The sequence below is a fragment of the Myotis daubentonii genome, chromosome 2 (assembly GCF_963259705.1).
Source record: "Myotis daubentonii chromosome 2, mMyoDau2.1, whole genome shotgun sequence".
Classification (NCBI taxonomy): domain Eukaryota; kingdom Metazoa; phylum Chordata; class Mammalia; order Chiroptera; family Vespertilionidae; genus Myotis; species Myotis daubentonii.
The window spans coordinates 23,177,659-23,198,530 of NC_081841.1; the positions used below are offsets into that span (position 1 = coordinate 23,177,659).

Here is a 20,872-nt window from a genome sequence, read left to right on the forward strand (position 1 = left end):
TTGTGGGAGGCAGTAAGTACAGGCATTTACCTATGCTGCCATTTGGTTGTCTGCACTTATTTTAGTTTGGATCATTTTTATTGATCTGTCTTTAAGATAGATATTGACTGATTTTTCCTCAGCTCTGTCAAGTTTACTTACGAGCCTGAAGAAGAAGCTGCTCATTCTAATAGCATAACGTTTCTACAGAGCCAAAGCAGCCCTCCCCAGTCTCTCCCCTATTGTTTTCTATCGTAGGCCCTTCGTTGTTTCACTGCCCCAGCTTTAATACATGTACTCTCAAAATCACCTGGATTCCTCTTGTGAAATCTTTTCTGCACAGAGCCAAGAACCCACACACCACTGGCCAGCCCTAGGCATTCCCGCTCCTGGCTTGGTCCCCTTACTGGTAACGGTAAGAGACAAGCAAATAATGTTACCGGAAAGGGACCAGGATTGAGGCACAGTGTGGAATGTGTAAAACACTTGTTCCTTAGTTAAGGAAGATAAGATCTTGTGACATTATCTGGCTGTAAGTTACTCAGCCCTTTAACTACCGGTCTCAATTTCCTCGTGCCAAGGAATTTTCCTCGCTTTTTTCCGACAGCATCAAGTCTCTAGTTCTAGACCATAAAGTCTTCAGAATTTCTGTTTCCTTCAGTTCTTTCTTCATATCTTATCCACCCCAGTTACTAAAAACTCTTTTTTGTTCATATTGGTTTTAGGTGGTTTGGTCATTGGTCCAGAAAGTATTCTCACTGATTTATACTCTAGGCCAGTGATGGCGAACATTTTGAGCTCGGCGTGCCAGCATTTTGAAAAACCTTAACTCTGGTGCCGTGTCACATACAGAATTTTTTTTTTTGATATTTGCAACCATAATAAAACAAAGATTTATATTTTTGATATTTATTTTATATATTTAAATGCCATTTAACAAAGAAAAATCAACCAGAAAAATGAGTTCGCGTGTCACCTCTGACACGCGTGTCATAGGTTCACCATCACTGCTCTAGGCGGCTTTTAAGTCTTGCATTGTAACGAGCACTACAAAGAAACTCAATGTAGATTCATTTTCTTTTTTGCATGTATGCATGTTCTCTTTTCTCATGAATAAGCATTTCCATAGGAGTTGCTGGGTCAAAGAATATGCAAATCTGAAAAGCTTTTGATGCTCAGTGTGAAATTGCCTTCAGAAAGTTTTGGATCATTTTTATTGACACACTATTGAGTAGTGTTAATTTTTTAAAATTCCCAATTAGATAAGAGGTATCCTGGTTTCCTATGGGTACTGCTCCCATACCTGTGATCCCAAATACGTCTTAATAGAATAATAAAAAAGGTGGAAAGATCAAATGGGTATGAGAATTTGGAATGAAACCAGAAATAAAGGGCGGAGTCCAACATTTGTTCTGTGAACATCACCACTGTGAATTCTTAGCTCTGGCGTTTCCCAAACAGGTATGGACTGGCTGAGCCAGTATGAACGTTTCAGGGAGAAATTAACTTAAGGAAGTGAATAGAAGCCTTACCCTCATTTACCACCTTCACCTGAGGCCCCAGTAGGTGATTGGCTGGGGCTTCAATGGTAGCTCCACTCCCAGCCTGGGGAGTTAAAATATATGCTCCGGACGGGGAGCAGACCTCATCCGCGTTACCCACAACAATGTGGGCTCAACTCCTGCTGGGAATATTGGCTCTATCACCAGCTATTGCAGAACAACTCCTTCCGTAAGTGTTTGAAGTCAGAGCTTCTTTGTCTACCTTTCTCAAACCTAAATATGGGGGGAGGAGATAACCTTTGGTTTATTGTAATTTCTTTCTCATCTTTTCCCTTCTTAGTTGCATTTCTCCTTTACCCAGAGAGAAAAGTTGAGGCCTAAGAGGAAGTTAAAAAAAATATATTAAAATTCAGTAGGGTCCCTGTACTCTGTTCTCTGTCATAGAACTAATTTCCTCCTTGGTATACTAAGCATAGACCCTCAGTGATGGCTTCCTGATTGTGGGAGGTTTAAAGGCTGTGCACTGAGTTATTTGTCCTCTTCTTCTTTATAGGAAATAAGGTTTATGGAGGCAGGGGCTCAGTCTGTTTAATTCACTGCTATATGCTGAGTGTTTGTGAAAGGGCTTAATTGCCCACTGAATGGATGAATCATTAAGTCCTCAAACCCTTTTGCTTCTTTAACAGAAACTACCTGGTGACATTACCAGCCCAACTTCACTTTCCCTCTACTCAGAAGGTTTGTTTGGATCTGAGCCCTGGGTACTATGATGCAAAATTCACTGTTACTCTGGAGACCAAGAACAAGGCCCAGAAGTTGCTAGAACACCGTGGAATGAGGAAGAGGCACTTACACTGCATGTCCTTTTTGGTAAGCACAGAGTTAGCCCCAACTCTAATCCCATACTTGCCTATTCTCCTCCCTAGATACTCACCATAATCTAACTTTGTTATCTTACGTTTGTCAAGGCCCTTAAACCTATCTCCCCTAAACCCGACTTCAATTCCTGGCCATCACTCATCCATAATTTCCCTGACCTTGCATTTCTTCTTTTTGTTCCCGATCTTAACCTCTGACTATTGTTCCCCTTTCCCCTGGCAACCTGTTTTGTGGCTCTACCCTTGCTGCTCCCATCTGACTCAGTCCTTTCCTTTTACCCTCCCATTCTTGGGTTTGCAACCAGAAGATTCTGTGCCTCCGTCTCCTCCTCCTCCTCAGAGCTCCCCTCTCTTGGCCAGGTACCACCTCCTGCAGGTGGCACAGAAGAAGTGGCTACAGTCCGGGTGTCAGGAACTGGAAAGAACATCAGCTTTGAGGAAAAGAAAACGGTTTTAATTCAGAGGCAGGGGCATGGCACCTTTGTGCAAACTGACAAACCCATCTACAAGCCGGGGCAGCGAGGTAAGAGGCACACATACGGGGTTGGGCAAAAGGCTGGGGACACCGCGGCGGGTATCCTTCAACAGGCGCTTTGTGATTTGGCGGCAGGCCTATGGAATAATGAGCGCAGAAGCGGGGAAGGTCTGGGGTGGGGATGCTGGGTTCCACAAGCCAAAGGGTAGTGGGTGGAGTGGCTCCTGTGTGTGTGTTTCTAAAACAGGCGAGAACGTTCTTCTGGAATAAAATTTGTAAGTATAACTGGATTGCTGGGTCCTTCCGCGAGCTGCTTGTATGTGAAGTATGCAAATACACATTTGGCTTGAGCTCCTGTCGTTGGTGTTTGCTGCTTCTTACTTCGAGGGGCATTCCACCCTGAGGTTTCAGAGTCCGCAGTGGTGAAGAGAAATCGTTTGAGGGCTTCATTTTTTCTCGGACTAGGTTTATTTAAATAATAATAGTAATAAAAAAACGACGGGGTTTTGCTGACTCAGAAGTATGTGTGAGGAAGTAGAAGGGTGGAAGGAAGAAAGGCCTGAAAGAGGAAATCTCCCCTGTGCTAATGACGCCTGTTTCCTTCCAGTGCACTTCCGCATCGTCACCCTGGACAGCAACTTTGTTCCCGTGAATGACAAGGTGAGAGTTTAGTTGGGAAGAAGGGAAGGGAAAGGGGTAGGACAGGCTGAGAGAACAGGGGAGAGAAGAGGTTCTTTCCAAGGGTGTGAGGAGGCGAGGCCCTCTGAGGTGCAGCGTGCAGGTGGGAACTGAGGTGCCAGCCTAAGACCTCCTAGCCCCTGTCTGCCTGAACACAAGCAGATGCGTCTAGCTCTCGGGTCCAGGAGCCGAGCGCATCAGTGGGGTTACATTCCCGAGCGAGGGTTACATTCCCTGCTGTTTTAAAAAATCGTTTTTGCAAACTTCAAGACTTTTGAGGGATTACAACACGATGCTTTGCAGTTCAAATCTGAAGACATAATTCAGGAGTGTGTTTAACAAAAGGAAGAGATGAGTATATTCAACCCCCCCACACACACCTTTTTTTTTTTTTTTTTTTTTTTTACTATGAGGCAAGGTAATTTATAACTTAGACAATTCTCTTAAGGCAACATTTAAAAATACCAAATTATAAAATAGACAGTTCTCTGAAGGCAACATGTAAAAAGTGCCAAAGGTAAAAAAATATGGTAACATTTGGTGAATGCTTAAATTTTCCTTGAACAGCTCAACTGCTAGAATCATAAGTCTTATGAGGGGTATGATCTCAATTCAGAGCTTGTGTTGTTTCTACATGCTTGTGAAATACTTTGCTCTAACACACTCCTGCAGTCTTCTTTCGCCTTCAGACACAGGCCATGATTTCAAAAGACACGTTTAATGATAATTATAGGGAGAGCATTATTTTTATGTCCCTCTCCATGTTCTCAGAGCTTCTGTTTCCTTTCCCTGTGTACAGGAGGCTATGGGCTTATGATCAGTAGCCTCCCCCACCACTGCTTTCTTTCCCAATTTAGAATTCTTTTTAGTTTCTCCTTCCCATCACCTGTATCCTTTCTTTATCAAAAGTTTGGTAGAGCCCTAGCTGGTTTGGCTCAGTGGATAGAGCGTTGGCCTGCGGACAAAAGGGTCCCAGGTTCCACTCCGGTCAAAGGCACATGCCCAGGTTGTGGGGCTCGATCCCCAGTAGGGGGCGTGCAGGAGGCAGCCAATCATTGTTTCTCATTATTGATGTTTCTATCTCTATCTCCCTTCCTCTCTAAAGTCAATAAAAATAAATTTTAAAAAAGTTGGGTAGAATATTGAATCGCTATTGTTTAACAAACTGTTGATTCCAGAGCTAAAAAGAGGACATGCTAAGGTGAAAGTGTAGCCACAGCCAAAGTTATCTCAGACTCTACTGCCTTCAAGGTTGATCTCATTAAGCACCCCTGTTATATTATCTTTCCTGTGATCATTTCCTGAGAGGTGCTCTGATTTCTACAGTGATGCTCTGTTTCTGATGTAAAATTACTCCTTCCTCTCCACTCCATTTCTCTAGCCAGCACCCCCATCCCAAGTTCCAGTTTGAACATTGAAAATTTGAAATGCTTAATTTGAAACACTGAAACTACCCAAAGGAATTTTACTAAGAAACGGGGAGTATACAGAGCACAGGGTTTTAGCCTCAGGCAACTAAAATATACTTGAGATGAACTGACCCTGACTACTTTGGTTGCTACATCCATTCATTCAGAAACCTCAGGCAGCTTCCAGTTGGAAACGCTATCATCCTAGTTCAGTGGTCTGCAAACCGCGGCTCGCGAGCCACATGCGGCTCTTTGGCCCCTTGAGTGTGGCTCTTCCACAAAATACCACGTGCGGGCGCACACGTACAGTGCGATTGAAACTTTGTGGCCCATGTGCAGAAGTCGGTTTTCGGCCTGGGCGAGTCTATTTTGCAGAAGTGGCGTTAGAAGAAGTGGGGCTACGTTCGCCAAGGTCGACCCCTCAGGTTGAGGACTTTTTTAAATTTTATTTTATTGATTTTTTACAGAGAGGAAGGGAGAGGAATAGAGAGTTAGAAACATCAGTGAGAGAGAAACATCGATCAGCTGCCTCCTACACACCCCCTACTGGGGTTGTGCCCGCAACCAAGGTACATGCCCCTGACTGGATCGAACCTGGGACCTTTCAGTCTTCAGGCTGATGCTCTATCCACTGAGCCAAACCAGTCAGGGCGAGGACGTTTTTAACAAAGGCCAGCTTAGGAGTACCCTAATTAAGTTAATAACAATGTACCTACCTATAGAGTTTAAGTTTAAAAAATTTGACTCTCAAAAGAAATTTCAATCGTTGTACTGTTGATATTTGGCTGACCACTGTCCTAGTTGAACACTTGTTTCCTTTGAGAGGAAAGCAAACTGGTAACTGGTGTCCTCCCTCCCTCTTGACTCCCTGTGTGAGAAAAATACTTTGTTATCTGAGGAAGTGTTCTTTTTCTGGAATTTATAGGATTCCATAATAATCTCAGTGATAGTTGCCTCCTTATCGCCTATGTAGCCCTGGTTTGTGGAAGCCCTGTCCTTCTTTGACCCGGAACTAGAGCAGAGTAGGCCACCCCAAAATGTGCTGCTGTATCATGGGGGCTATTTTGAGCTGAAGGCAGTTAAGACTCTGCAGCCCTAGCCAGTTTGGGTAGAGCATTGGCCCTTGGACTATAGAGTCCTTGGTTTGATTTCAGTCAAGGGCACGTACCTTGGTTGCAGGTTTGATCCCCAACCCTGGTCAGGGTGTGTGTGGGAGGCAACCAATTGATGTGTCTCTCTCACATCCATGTTCCTCTCTCTCTGTCTCTTCCTCTCCCTTCTACTCTTTCTATAAAAATAAATAAATAAATAAATAAATAAATAAATAAATAAATAAATAAATAAATGGAAAATATCCTCAGGTGAGGATTAACAAACAAAACAAAAGACTACAGACTCAAGAAAAAGTTTATTTCTCCCTTAACTGGCTGAAAGAGTTCAGATGGGGAGCCTGTACCAGAGAGAGCTATTATCAGAGATGACTTTTTGTAGAAAAAAAGCCTGAAAGACTTACCTGCATGCCAGGGCAAACATCTGGTTACCAAACATCTGCTTTTCTTCTCTTCCTGTGAATTGCCCTCCTCTGCTTGGAAGCCCCAGACCCCTATTCCATTCCTTAGCTCAGGGTGGCATCTCAGCCTCAATTGCCTGGCTCCTTTTCAGTCTCATTGTCTTTGTGGTGCTCCTATATGGATGTAATTAAATTTGTTTTTTTCACTATTAACCTGTCTTAGGTCAATTTAATTATTAGACTAGCCAAAGAGCCTAGAAGGGAAGAAGGGAAAAATTTTCCATCCCTACAATCTTTATCTCTCATTTCTGGCTTTATTGAGGAATTGCCATTATCCTTGATATCAAGGCTGATGTTTGTATTTAATGACACTCTGCTTCTTCACTGGTCAGCATCACATGGTACTTAGAGAAAGAATCAAAGGCAAGCACCAACTAGGTTCCATTCCATCTCCCTTCCAAGTGAGATCCAAACTTGTACCCTCTCTAAGACCTCCATATCTAAATTCAGCTTTCAATCTCATTTAGTTGTAAGTCCTTTTAAAAGTGTGTAATATTGCCCAGCTGGCATGGCCCAATGGTTGAGTGTAGACCTATGAACCAGGAGGTCACAGTTTGATTCCGTGGTCAGGGCATATACCCATGTTGTGGGCTCGATCCCCAGTGTGGGGCATGCAAGAGGCAGCCAATCAATGATTCTCTCTCATCATTGATGTTTCTATCTCTCTCTTCCTCTCTGAAATCAATAACAATACATATTTTTAAAAAGTGTGTAATACTAACTGGAAAGTCCTGAGTCCAGAAAATGTATAGTCTCTAACCAGATTTTTAATTATATTCACACCCTAGATGTTGTAATTATCTACTTCCATGGCCATGATTTTGTAAAATCCTAACAATTACAGTTAAAGAATTAAAACATCTCACACAAACAAAAACAATACAGTAAAAAAGATAATTCTCTCATAAGAAAATTAACTTGAGCCCTAGCCGGTTTGGCTCAGTGGATAGAGCATCGGCCTGAGAACTGAAGAGTCCCAGGTTCGATTCTGGTCAAGGGCATGTACCTTAGTTGCGGGCACATCCCCCGTTGGGGGGTGTGCAGGAGGCAGCTGATTGATGTTTCTCTCTCATCGATGTTTGTAGCTCTCTGTCCCTCTCCCTTCCTCTCTTTAAAAAATCAATAAAATATTTAAAAATAAAATAAAAAAAAGAAAAATAAAATTATCTTGAGCTGTCATTTTGTTTTCAACTTTTAATTATTAGAATTTTCAAACATAACACCAAGGTTCAATATTTTTTATTTTGCTACATTTGTTTTAATATATTATTTTTTTAATATATTATTTTTTGCTAAATAATTTAAAAGTAAGCTTCAGACATCATAACATGTTACTTGTAAATACTTTAGCATATATCTTCTAAAAAGAATGTCTTTAAAAATCATAATGTCATTACCACATCTAATAAAATTAATAATTATTATTTAGTATGCAGCCCTAAATCTGTTTTTTTCAAATTTTCAAAGTAGGAGCCAAAAAAACAAATTTATGTATTACATTTAATTATTATGTTTTAAATTTTTCTTAATATAAAATAATCTCTCTTATTTTTTTTATTATATTGACTTTTTTTGCGAGAGAAAGAGATCAGGTTAGATAGCTTTTAAAATGTCCTCGTTTTGAAATATGACACTGATCTTAAGGAAGCCTACTTGTCTTACAGAATATTTGACATTCTTAATTTGTCTGATTATTTCTCCTATTGTGTAATCTAACTTGTTCCTCTGTCTTCTGGAAGTAGGTGTGAGGTCTTAATTAGATTTAAGCTAAACATTCTTGGCAAAAATACTTGGTAGGTAATGCAGTAAACCTCAAATGTGTCTCTTCAGGAAGGAAGCACATGACGTCTCTTTCCCACGATTAGTGATGATGAGTTTGATTACTGGTGAAGGTGGTGACAGCTTAATTTCCCCAATGGAAAGCTATGTCTTTTTTCCGTTTGAAATTGGCAAGCACTTTTGGGGTGATACACCTAGCACAACGACCTGTTCCCCACCAACTTAATGGTCTTAGCATCCATTTTCTTGAGGAAACTATACATAATCCTTCAATGGAACACTTTTAAACATTTTTGTTAATATATTTTATTGATTTTTTACAGAGAGGAAGGGAGAGAGATAGAGAGTTAGAAACACCGATGGGAGAGAAACATCAATCAGCCGCCTCCTGCACATCTCCTACTGGGGATGTGCCCGCAACCCAGGTACATGCCCTTGACCGGAATCGAACCTGGGACCTTTCAGTCCTCAGGCTGACGCTCTACCCACTGAGCCAAACCGGTTTCGGCTAAACATTTTTTTTTTTTTTAGAAATTGTTTTTCAATGCTTGAAAATAAGGTTCCCACCCAGTGGCATTCAAATAGCAGAGGAGGGGGTGGAATATAGTTGGCTCCAAGAAGAGCTCGGTCGTAGAGCACCGAGGGATGCTGAAGTGTCTGAAGCTCCATTTCTTTAACTATTTTGGAGACCAGCAACCCCTCTGAGGAAATCCCTTCTCTCTCCTCCACTAGCCAATAAGCGTTTGCCCCATTGTTAATCTAATCAGAGCAGCACAGAGCCATCTGAAAGGAAGGAGTGGGCAATGGCGAAAGAAAGGCGCCTTTGTGAACTTGCTTTCAACAAACCTAACCTTGTTGCGTATCCTGCTTTAACCCACATTATCTGGTTTTCCTTTGCAGTATTCTATGGTGGAACTGCAGGTAAGTAGAAGTTTCTTTTGCTTTTCTGTCAGTGGTGGAGAAGGAGAAGTGAGAGTTTGGTGCTAAACTTGGAAGCCAGACAGAACTCTGAGATCTTGGCCCAGTGCCTGGGACTGCCCAGCACTGAGTGCCCACAATTCCACCTACGCTGTGCCTGTTCTCTGGCCTCTGCCCGCCCCCGTCCTCTCAGCCCCAAACCTCTGTAAGGAAAGTCACCAACCTCTGCTGGGACTAACCCTTCCACTCTGGTTCCTGTAACTTCTTTGTGCCGCACCAATTCACCTGGCTCCACACTCCTCTTCATTTTCAGTGATGAGCTCTTGTCATAGACACTCGACAGCTGACTATGACATGAATGCCTGTGAGAAGCGTTAAGGAGAAAAGGGCCTAGGAGTGCAAATTCCCCAGAGCATCCCCTCCATTTCTCTGTTAGATTACCTATCTCTCATGTATCTTACAATCAATCCCTTCAGCGTTGTCCCTTAATAGACACCAAGAGTAGAGTAAACATTCTTTGTAAAGGACATCCTAAATCCCTTTCTGAAGCTGGTCATAACACCTTAGAAGACTCAGTCTGATTATTTGAAGGACCCTTTTCTTCCCAAATGGGGGCTGAGCCTATCTCGTGCAGTAATGAAGAGAATAATAAATAAGCCAGGTGCGGTTTGGACATGGGGAGGCCATGGGGAGAATCCTGTACCCGCTCGTTGCAGTGCAAAGTGGAAGCCAGACAGACAGGTACATCAAGAGGTTTCTTTTCCATGGACACAGGATCCAAATAGCAACAGGATTGCACAGTGGCTGGAAGTGGTGCCCGAGCAAGGCATTGTGCAGCTATCCTTCCAACTGGCACCAGAGGCAACGCTGGGCACCTACACCGTGGCAGTGGCTGAGGGCAAGACCTTTGGCACCTTCAGTGTGGAAGAATATGGTAGGTGGGAGAACGATGAGCTCACAGTGTTGGATGTAATCTGGTTACAAAATCACCAATAGTAAAGTAAAAACCTGCCATTGGGAGGGGTGTTTATTCATTTTTTTTTTTAAAGATATTTTACTGATTTTTTACCGAGAGGAAGGGAGAGGGATAGAGAGTTAGAAACATTGATGGGAGAGAAACATCGATCAGCTGCCTCTTGCACACCCCCTACTGGGGATGTGCCCGCAACCAAGGTACATGCCCTTGGCCGGAATCGAACCTGGGACCCCTCAGTCCGCAGGCCGACGCTCTATCCACTGAACCAAACCGGTTAGGGCTATTCATTTTTGAATCAGTGCTAAACCAGCTAATAACTTCAGGAGTATTTCACCTTAATAAAGCCCCCTCTTGATTAATTAATTAATTAGTTAGTTATTTAATTAATCAATCAATCAATTAATTAATTACTGTTTTTATACCCCACTGTTCACTACCATATGGTTAAGTTCTTCTCCTATTCCGTTTCCATTTTCTTTCCACTCTCTCCAGTGCTACCTAAGTTCAAGGTGGAAGTGGTCGAGCCCAGGCAGTTATCAACCATGGAGGAATCTTTCTTAGTAAAAATTTGTTGTAGGTAAGAATACGGCTCTAGATCTGGTGGAGATTAAAGCTACATCGAGAAGTATGCTGAGGAGTGTTATGGAGAAATGGAGGTGGTGGTTAAAACTTGGGATTTTTAAAAAATATATTTTATTGATTTTTTTACAGAGAAGGGAGAGGGATAGAGAGTTAGAAACATCGATGAGAGAGAAACATCAATCAGCTGCCTCCTGCACACCCCCTACTGGGGATGTGCCTGCAACCAAAGTACATGCCCCTGACCGGAATCGAACCTGGGACCCTTCAGTCTGCAGGCCGATGCTCTATCCACTGAGCCAAACTGGTTAGGGCAACTTGGGATTTTTTATTTAGTCTAGGGTCAGCACTTCTCCAAGAACACATTTTCTAATTGTGTTTCTGCTCTTACTTCCCACTGCTCACTCAGTCAGCATTAGGGATTTTGAGTCTACTCTGTGCTGAACGGAATGTTGAATCTCATGGAGAAATAGGAGTAAGGAAAAAGAAAGCTGCTGTTCTGTCCTTTGGATGGTACTTACTGTGTAATGGCAGTACTCTACGGCTTTGAGTAAAGCAGGGAAGTGAATGCCAGAGTACCTGCAGAGGCTGGAGTGTGGGAAAGAAGGAAAGTGGTGTTTTGGGGGATGAAGGTTGGCCCTCAAGTGGAATTTCCTAACTCTGACTCCACGTGCTTCTCTGGTTTAGGTACACCTATGGAAAACCTATGCTAGGGGCAGTGCAAGTATCAGTGTGTCAAAAGGCACATAATTACTGGTTTGGAGAGGCAGAAAGGAAACAGCTACCTGACAAATGCAGGAACCTCTCTGGACAGGTGAGTAAATGGTATTTAGAAAAGGCACCTTATTTACATGTCCTAAAGAGTAAATAAGCAGCAATATAGAAAAGTGCTAAAAGCCCAGAGTAGAAAACATTTCACACAATTGTTATCCAAGTTCCAAAGAGCAAAGGGGTCATTTTATCCAAAATAGATAAAGTCTTTTAGAATCTGCCTTGTAATCAAGAAATGAACTTAAACCCTTGGGAGATAAAGTTTTCCCATTCTACAGTTGGCTCTTCTCATCTTCTCATATTTTGTAGCTTCAAAGTCATTTCATGATTATATATGTGTAGGTATATACTCTATGTTATAGGAGAGTTTTTCTATCTTAAGGATGGAGAAACTAAAGCATGAAGATAAGAAATTATTTCCTTCTATGGTACATTATGAAATGGAAGTTGGGATCAGATTATTCATCCTCTATTTCTCCCTCCCTCTCTCTAATTGACTCATTAGACGGACAAAGCAGGATGCTTCTCAGCTTCTGTGCACATGTCCACCTTCAACCTCACTGGCTATATGTACAGACACAGCATCAATATTGTGACTACTGTGGTGGAGGAAGGGACAGGTAAGTGGATACTTCTTGGTTCATTAAGAAAAAAGAAAGGAAAGGGACTGTTTCAGGGATACACCTACTCAGAGGATTCAAGACCTACCTTCATTAGTGTTTGGGAGTGACTTCTGGTTCACGGAGGGAAATGCCAGATTCCAATCTGCCATCTAGTACCTATTTCCTCCAAACATTTGGGGAAGAGGAGTTGGTTTGGATCTTTGGCTAGAAATATATTAAGCTTTATACTTCATCCTTTCAGAGATTTTGTATTTAACATGAAAATGAAGATTTCAGGCATTTAGATTAATGTACATCTGGTTTCCCTCCGCAGGCGTGGAGGCCAATGGCACTCAGGAAATCTACATTTCTTCACAAATAGGATCAATGACCTTTGAAGACACCAATAATTATTATTACCCCAATTTTCCCTTCAGTGGGAAGGTATGTTGTAGTCTGTCTCTGCACAGACAAAAATAAATGCTTAACTACTGCCTCCTTTCTGTAGACATATCAAAATAAAACTACCAGCATTGTTCTAAGTACTCTATGGCTATTCACTTATTCAATCTTTACACCAATCCTATGGGATAAACACTATTATTGGTCCCATCTAACAGATAAGGAGACTGAAGCAAGAGAGGTTAAGTGATTTTTTCAAGGTTATATAACCAGTAAGTAGTAACTATGATAAAAACTAGGCAGCCTGCGTTCAGAATATATACTCTGAACTCCTTATGTTGTGCTGCCCTTAATCTCACATGAGATATATCTTTTTAAAAAATATATTTTATTGATTTTTTACAGAGAGGAAGGGAGAGAGATAGAGAGTTAGAAACATCGATGAAAGAGAAATATCGATCAGCTGCCTCCTGCACATCTCCCACTGGGGATATGCCCGCAACCCAGGTACATGCCCTTGACCAGAATCGAACCTGGGACCCTTCAGTCCGCAGGCCAACGCTCTATCCACTGAGCCAAACTGGTTTCGGCGAGATATATCTTGAATATTGATGTGACTTCAGTGCCCTTCCTAATGCCAAAGGCTCATATTGTAATATTCAAATATTTGAATTTTAGAGCTGTAAGGTATTTGGAGAAATCATCTAGTCTGAGCTCCTGCATCTAGGCAAGGTTAATATCAGGCTTTCCTTGATAGAAAGCCATTTATAGATCCTTAAGCATTTTTTAAAGAAAGTTTAAAATTTTCTTTGTTAATGTCTTCTGTCTAATACCTAAAATCTACCCCTCTCTCTAGCGTATTCTTCTGCATTCCTAGAACAACTGGTCAACACAATAATGTACATATTTAGATCCATTTATTCCTTAGTCATCTTTTCTCTAGATCAAGAGCAGATCCAGATTTTCTTAGAGTCTAATGTTATATAATTTGGGAGTGGGAGAGGTTAAATCATCTGTAAAATAGGGCCAATAATAGTGTCTATCCCATACGATTGCTGTAAAGATTAAGAAAAAGAAAGCAAAAAAAAAATTTTAATAATAATAAAAAGAAAAGGAAAGCAAAATATTCTACAGAGCCTTAGGAAGAGCCTGTGTATCTAATGAAGGGCCCTCATGCTTCATGGCAAATATACTTCTGCTCCAGGCTAAGCTGCTTCTGTTTGTTTCTCAATTCCTTGTAGATCCTAGTTTGCAAATCTTGAATACATTTAGCTTTTTCTGGACTCTTTTCTGAAATGTATTCTTAAGGGTTTCTGTTATCACGTCACTTTACCTCATACTTGAACCTACTCCAAACCTAACTCTAATGACCTTTGCCACTCAGATAAGAGTTAAGGGCCATGATGGGTCCCTTCTCAAGAATCGTGAAGTGTTTCTGATGATTTTGGGCATAAATGCAACCATCAACCATACCTTAGTTACTGACAACGATGGCCTCGCTTCCTTCAAGCTGGATACGGTTCGTTGGAATGGAACAGACATTTCTCTGCAGGTAAGCACTGGAGTGGGCCAGCTTCCCAGCAAGGAAGACTTCCTGAAGGAAAAACTTCAAAATGTTTCTATTTCTTTTCTTCCTCTACCACCCCATTTGTAATTCCATCACTTGCCAATTCTGCTGCCCATTTGGCAAAAACTTTTTCTCTTTGCTTTTAATATTAATTAAATAAATGACTCTTCAGATCAAAATTGCTCTTTATACTAATTCATCTTATAACTTATTCCCATATTCTAATTTGAAATCAGAATAGGGAGGCAAAAATGGTCCAGAGTTGTCTTCTTCCTCCTGTCCCCTTACTCATCCTATATAATAAAAACCTAATATGCAAATTGCCCCCTCGACTGGGAGTTCAATCGGGAGTTCAACCAGGAGTTCGACCAGGGGGCGGGGCCGGTGGCAGTGGCAGCGGCAGTGGCAGGCGGCCGGCAGAAGGGTCTCTCCAGCCGGCAGCCGCTAGGGACCCTACCTGCGCACGAATTTCGTGCACCGGGCCTCTAGTTCAGCCGTGGGCAAACTACGGCCTGCGGGCCGGATCTGGCCTGTTTGAAATGAATAAAACTAAAAAAAAAAAAAAAAGACCGTACCCTTTTATGTAATGATGTTTACTTTGAATTTATATTAGTTCACACAAACACTCCATCCATGCTTTTGTTCCGGCCCTCCGGTCCAGTTTAAGAACCCATTGTGGCCCTCGAGTCAAAAAGTTTGCCCACCCCTGCTCTAGCTACTCATAAAAATGGCGAAGAAGAGAACTATAGATTTTGATACTTATAAGGAAGACTACTTGTATCAATTATCAACTGACACAATGCTGCTTAACAAACAACTTTAAATTTTAGCATTATGCAATAAAAAGCATGTATTGTTTGTGCATCTGGGGTAGTAAGTTAGGCAGCACAAAGTATATTCTCATGTCAACAATGAGATGCAAGAGCAAAAGTGGACATGCGAGTGCTTTTTCAAGCCTCTGCTTATCTTGCATATGCTAACGTCTATTTCCAACAAATCACCTGGGGGCCCACTGTAATATTACACAGTAAATGATGTTGATGCAAGGAGAGATGAAAAATTAAAGCCATTAATGCAATCATTTAGCTACACTACTTAAGCAAACATATGCTATTTGTCTGTGGCTAATAGGACTATTTTTTTTCAGGCATCCCTTGATCACTCTACACAGAAATAATTATTTTCAATCCTATTATCCTCTATACCTCGTTTTTATGTCCCTGGGATATAGTCTCTAATTTCTCTATAATCTTAGTCATGCTTACCTATTCCCTAGGCATCAATCTGTAAAAGTATTTCCCATTACTTGACAATTATAATTCAGTCCTTGTTTCTCTCTCCTACATAATAAAATGCTGCTGCACATAGCCCCTATTATGGATTCCTCAAATATCTTTGGCTGGACTTACACTGAAATATCTACATGCCATTCTTACACAGTGAAGATTTGAGAGAGAACTATTTGAAAATCATAACAAATGACTGTGGCTAAATATGGTTAGGGTACATGCCAAAAGAGCTTCTTTTCCCTCTCTTTCTCAGGGCAGGTTCCAAATGGAAGATTCAGTATATAATCCAGAACAGGTGCCTCGATACTATCAGGATGCCTACCTGCACCTGCAACCCTTCTACAATACAACACACAGCTTCCTCAGAATCAACCGGCTAAATGGCACCTTGCAATGTGGGCAGCCCCAGGAAGTGCTGGTGGAGTATGACATTAATCCAGCTGATGCAAACCCTGACCAGGAAATCAGCTTCTCCTACTATGTGAGACTGGGAAGTGAGGGTTGGTGAAAATGTGTCAAGAAGGAAAGGGAATGGGGAGAGTGAACTGGAGAAATTGGATAGACTATCCAAGTAGAGAGAATGCAAGCAACATAGGTAATTTCAAAAAATTTAAAAGCCACACTAAAAGAAATGGAAAGAACAAGCAAAACTCAATTTTTAAAATATATTTTATATGATTAGTGTAGGTGTAAAGGAAGGGGGAAATGAGGAATAAAGAGATTGTGAGCAGGATCCCAGGGAAACTGTGCGGGGAAATAAGATGAGGAATGAACAAGAAAATGTTGCTGGCCAGGGATGAAAGGGAACTGGGTACGTGGGTGGGAGGGAGGGTGAGAAGAGGCCGAGACTCAGAATAAAATTCATTCTGTGTTTTATTGACCAATATTTTACAGTAGATGATACAGGGTTAAAATTAACATTGATAACCTTGTTGGAGAAATAAAAGCACAACTTGGAGCCTGAAGGAAGTATATAAAGATAAGTAGCTTTATTGGTCATCTCGGTGATAGTGAGGATTAGATTCCTGTAAAGCTCAGGTTTGATGGTACAGAGTCTCTTCATTCACTTATCATCCCCTTAAAGTTTCTGAGAGACTTTCTCCCTACTGAATCATCCTAGTATCTTCTATCATCCCCATGGGCTCATTAAGCTAAAACAATCATCCTGACACAACAGAATAAGGAGGATTAGGTGGAAAATAACAAGTATTGAGTCAGGCTCTGGAACTATGAAAGGAGACTCTCCTTATAGAGAGATGCAGGGATGTTCCAGAAATAGGGTCAAGATTAATCTCCCATAACATTTATGTTATTGATGATTTTTTTTTCTCTTTTGTAGTTAATAGGGAAAGGACGTTTGGAGATGGAAGGGCAGAAACACATGAACTCCAAAAAGAAAGGTGAGTGTTCATGCTTGTTTTGTTTTGTTTTGTTTTGTTTTGTTTGTTAATCCTCACCCAAGAATATTTTTCCATTGAATTTTTAGAGAGAGTGGGAGAGAGAGGTAAAGACAGAGACAATGTGAGAGAAACACATTGATTGGTTGCCTCCTGCATATGCTTCTACCAGGACCCAGGCTGGGGAGGAGCTTGCAACCAAGGAACATGCCCTTGACCAGAATTGAACCTGGGACCCTTTGGTCCACAGGCCAATGCTCTATCCACTGAGCCAAACTGGCTAGGGCCATGCTTCTTTTGGAAGAGAAAACAGTATTTTAAACTTTCAGGAAACAGTTCTTATCCATAGAAGCAATGAGAACAGAACAGTAATAATAACCATAGAAGAATAGGAAAATGAGAAGTTACTTGCACCATAAGGCTTGCTGCTGGCCCAATGGGAAATGCAAACATATGGTTGGATGTCATGGGTAGGTGAGTACACTCTCATCCCTGTGTATGTCCTCTTCTCTTTCAGGATTGAAAGGCTCCTTCTCTCTCTCACTGACCATCAATTCCAGGCTTGCCCCTGATGCTTCTTTGGTGGTCTATGCCATTTTCTCCAGTGGAGGTGTTGTAGCTGACAAAATTCAGTTCTCAGTAGAGATGTGCTTTGACAATAAGGTAAAATGGCAGTTGAGGAGGGTGAAGAAAAAAATCTGGGAATAGAGAGAAATCTTGTGTATGCTAGGGTTGAGATAAGGCAGGGGCTGGGAAATAAGATAAGATGCCATATTGTATTTATACCTTTAGTATATTTCATTGAAAAAGTCATGTTGGGAATCACATATATAGCTATTCTAAATATAGCTATTCCATATGCGTTCTTAAGTTTTAAACATCTATATCATTCTGCTGTGCTGCTCACTTTTCTCAACTCTATCATAAGACACTGGTTCTCAAGGACTAGACTTTACAAAGGAAAATCAGTATAAAAGTGAAAGAGTGGGCTGGATACCATAGTTAAAGCTGATGATCCAAGTGATATTTTTGTCTTGTCCTCTCCAGGCCTAACTGATTCCCAAGTTATATTTGTCCTTCTTCAGGTTTCCCTTGGCTTCTCACCTTCCCAGCAGCTTCCAGGATCAGATGTGGACCTACAGCTGCAGGCAGCTCCAGGGTCCCTTTGTGCCATCCGAGCTGTGGATGAGAGTGTCTTACTACTTAGGCCAGAGAGAGAGCTGAGTAACCACTCTGTGAGTAGTCGGCTAATAAGGTGGGAAGAGGGAGTTAACGGGGAAGACAATCTGGGTCCGTTAGAACAGAGGATAAATTTCAGGGAGTGGGAAAGAAAGTCTTAGGAAAATAGTGCACCACTATAAGGTAGTAGAAAAGCGGGTATGAAAATAAAGGTGGAAATAATGGGAAGAGAAGAGCGTGGTTAATATGGACATAGAGATAAAGAAAGAAAATGAGCCCAGCTGGTATGGTTCAGTGGTTGAGTGTCGACCCATGAACTAGGAGGTTGCGGGTTCAATTCCTGGTCAGGGCACATGCCCAGGTTGTGAGATCAGTCAATCCCCAGTAGGAGGCATGCAGGAGGTAGCCAATGGATGTTTCTCTCTCATTGGTGATTCTATTTCTCTCTTCCTGTCTTTCTAAAATAAATAAAAAAGAAAGGATGAAAATGAAATAGAAGATAAGTGTGATAGACTATGAAAAAGGTGAGATAGAGGTTAAAATTTAAAAAGTAAAGGAAGAGGTTGTGATGAAATAAATATAGGAAGAATTCTGGAGTAATGAAGATAAATAATATGGGAGCTGTGGCACCAAAATCTGAGAGAAGTTTCTCAACTGATTACACTGTGTCAATACTTTATTTCTTTTTCCCCTTTTATTTCAGGTCTATGGGATGTTCCCATTCTGGTATGGTTACTACCCCTATCAGGTGGATGAATATGATGAGTGTCCAGTGTCTGGCCCAACGGACCTTCCTCAGCCCCTCACTGTCCCTGTGCCTGAAGAGCGTTGGAGCAGGCGTTCAGTTATGCCGAGATATTGGTTCTCTAGAGGCATGGACCTTTTCAGGTTTTTTCAGGTAGATGGTCTTATCTATTTTGTTTTTATAAAACAATGGTAGTGGGAGGGGGGAAGGAAAGTCCATATTTTTAAAAATGTTGTGTTTTTTTTTACTGATTTCAGAGAGAGGAAGGGAAAGGGAGAGAAGGATAGAAACATCAATGATGTTAGAGAATTATTGATCAGCTGCCTCTTGCACACCCCTTACTGGGGATCAAGCCCACAACCTGGACATGTGCCCTGACTGGGAATCAAACCCGCAACCTCCTGGTTCATGGGTTGACCCTCAACCACCGAGCCACAACAGCCGGACTGAAAGTCCATATCTTAAAAAGCAGAGAGAATCATGTGTGCAGTGGCAGGGATAAAATCTTGAAAAAACCTCCTGATATCTAAGGCAGCCTCTCTTAGTTCTTATGCTTGAAGAAGTTGCCCTGTTTCATTGGAAGAGAACCACCATGAGAGGCTGAACACCTAGTCTTCTCAATTGGTGGTCCCCAAAGATTGATTTTCATGGATCAGTCAAGAAGGAAAATGAGAGCCCTAACCGGTTTGGCTCAGTGGATGGAGCATCAGCCTGCGGACTGAGGGGTCCCGGGTTTGATTCCGGCCAAGGGCATGTACCTTGGTTGCGGGCACATCCCTGGTGGGAGGTGTGCAGGAGGCAGCTGATCGATGTTCCTTTCTCATCGATGTTTCTAACTCACTATCTCTCTCCCTTCCTCTCTGTGAAAAATCAATAAAATATATACATATATATAAAAAAAGAAGGAAAATGAGGAAAGGCAGACCAGCAGTGTCTTTTTATTATTATTATGTAAAAAAAATTGCACCTATTTTATGAACAGAAGTTGAGATGCTATGGCCCAAGTCTGACCAGGAGGCCTCTGACAGGAGCCATGTCTTGTTGATCTTTAAAGCATGCTCTCTAATGCCTGATCCTTCATAATGCTCAATGTATGTTTGTTGAATTGATTGAGCTAATATGGTCCCTGGCCTCTGAAAGTTCAGAGTCTAAATCAAATAATAATATTTTTGACTAATATTTGAAAGAAGCATTAAACATATCTAACAATGAAGTAAGTTTACTTGAAAGCCTTTCACCCTAGGCTGGAACAGAAGTGAACCAATTTTGGCTAAGTATTGGGTAATCATCACCAGTCTCACCCTTAATAGGACACAAATGTCTTGGCTGAGTCCTTTGAAGGTACAATTCCTAGGCAGCGGCCCTTGTATTAAGGCAGAGTACTTAACATTTTATTCTCTCCTCTCTTTTGTGCCTATCAGAACATGGGACTGAAAATACTGTCCAACGCCAAAGTCAAGAAGCCAGTTGATTGCAGTCACCATTCTCCAGAATACAGCAAAGTAGCTGGTGGAAGTAAGCTACCTTTGTGACTTGTGCCGTCACTGAGATGTTTGGAATCATGGAGCTCTGAAAGCTCCCTCTTTGCCTCTGGTCCTTATCCTGAGCCTCTAGCCTCAGAATAATGGTTGTGAGTCATAGATGTAGGCAGTCTCCCAAGGATATCTCTGTCTGGGGAGGGCTTTTGAAATCTGAAGGCCTTATCTATTCATTCCCTGGCCAAATGTCCATGTCTGTCACTGGCCTTGTGACTGGTAGTCCCTTCAGATAAGTTTATCTCACAACAGAAGTCTTCTAACATTCCCCTGTTCTTAGGCTCCTTAGAAAGTGATCGGAATACTCCACTGGCTTTTGGGTCCTCATCTTCATCAATTCCATCAGAGGATTCTCAGGTTCGCCAGTACTTCCCAGAGACGTGGCTCTGGGATCTGCTTCCTATTGGGTAAGTGATGCCTCAATGGTACAGCAAGATAATACAGTGTGGACTCAACAGAAAACTCAAGATAAAATAATTTTTATGAATATAACTCTAAAGCTAAGAAAAATTGAATGGGAATATGAGAATGTATTTCTTTCCTGAATTCTTATACAATTATATACAATCACTCAAAAGAAATTCACATTTTCACAGTACAGATAGTGCATTTTCACTTCAGATCCACAAAATCTGAAAGGGA

At 41.6% G+C, this 20,872-nt stretch overlaps 1 protein-coding gene across 3 annotated transcripts in view; it reads left to right on the plus strand.

The window, feature by feature from the left end:
• The first annotated feature begins 1,512 nt into the window (after positions 1–1,512).
• A2ML1 (alpha-2-macroglobulin like 1) overlaps positions 1,513–20,872 on the plus strand; it is a 38,830-nt gene continuing 19,470 nt past the window's right edge. For 2 of the 3 annotated variants that reach the window (XM_059682151.1, XM_059682152.1), the window contains exons 1-18: positions 1,513–1,710; positions 2,168–2,351; positions 2,720–2,882; positions 3,442–3,494; positions 9,171–9,191; positions 9,963–10,122; positions 10,657–10,741; positions 11,431–11,557; positions 12,020–12,134; positions 12,451–12,560; positions 13,903–14,070; positions 15,628–15,855; positions 16,714–16,774; positions 17,289–17,434; positions 17,857–18,006; positions 18,654–18,848; positions 20,117–20,210; positions 20,511–20,637. In XM_059682151.1, coding sequence (XP_059538134.1) covers positions 1,565–1,710; positions 2,168–2,351; positions 2,720–2,882; positions 3,442–3,494; positions 9,171–9,191; positions 9,963–10,122; positions 10,657–10,741; positions 11,431–11,557; positions 12,020–12,134; positions 12,451–12,560; positions 13,903–14,070; positions 15,628–15,855; positions 16,714–16,774; positions 17,289–17,434; positions 17,857–18,006; positions 18,654–18,848; positions 20,117–20,210; positions 20,511–20,637 — 2,333 coding nt within the window. In that variant the 5' untranslated portion in view covers positions 1,513–1,564. The remainder of the gene's footprint in view (positions 1,711–2,167; positions 2,352–2,719; positions 2,883–3,441; positions 3,495–9,170; positions 9,192–9,962; positions 10,123–10,656; positions 10,742–11,430; positions 11,558–12,019; positions 12,135–12,450; positions 12,561–13,902; positions 14,071–15,627; positions 15,856–16,713; positions 16,775–17,288; positions 17,435–17,856; positions 18,007–18,653; positions 18,849–20,116; positions 20,211–20,510; positions 20,638–20,872) is intronic. The other variant, XM_059682150.1, reaches the window with a different exon arrangement.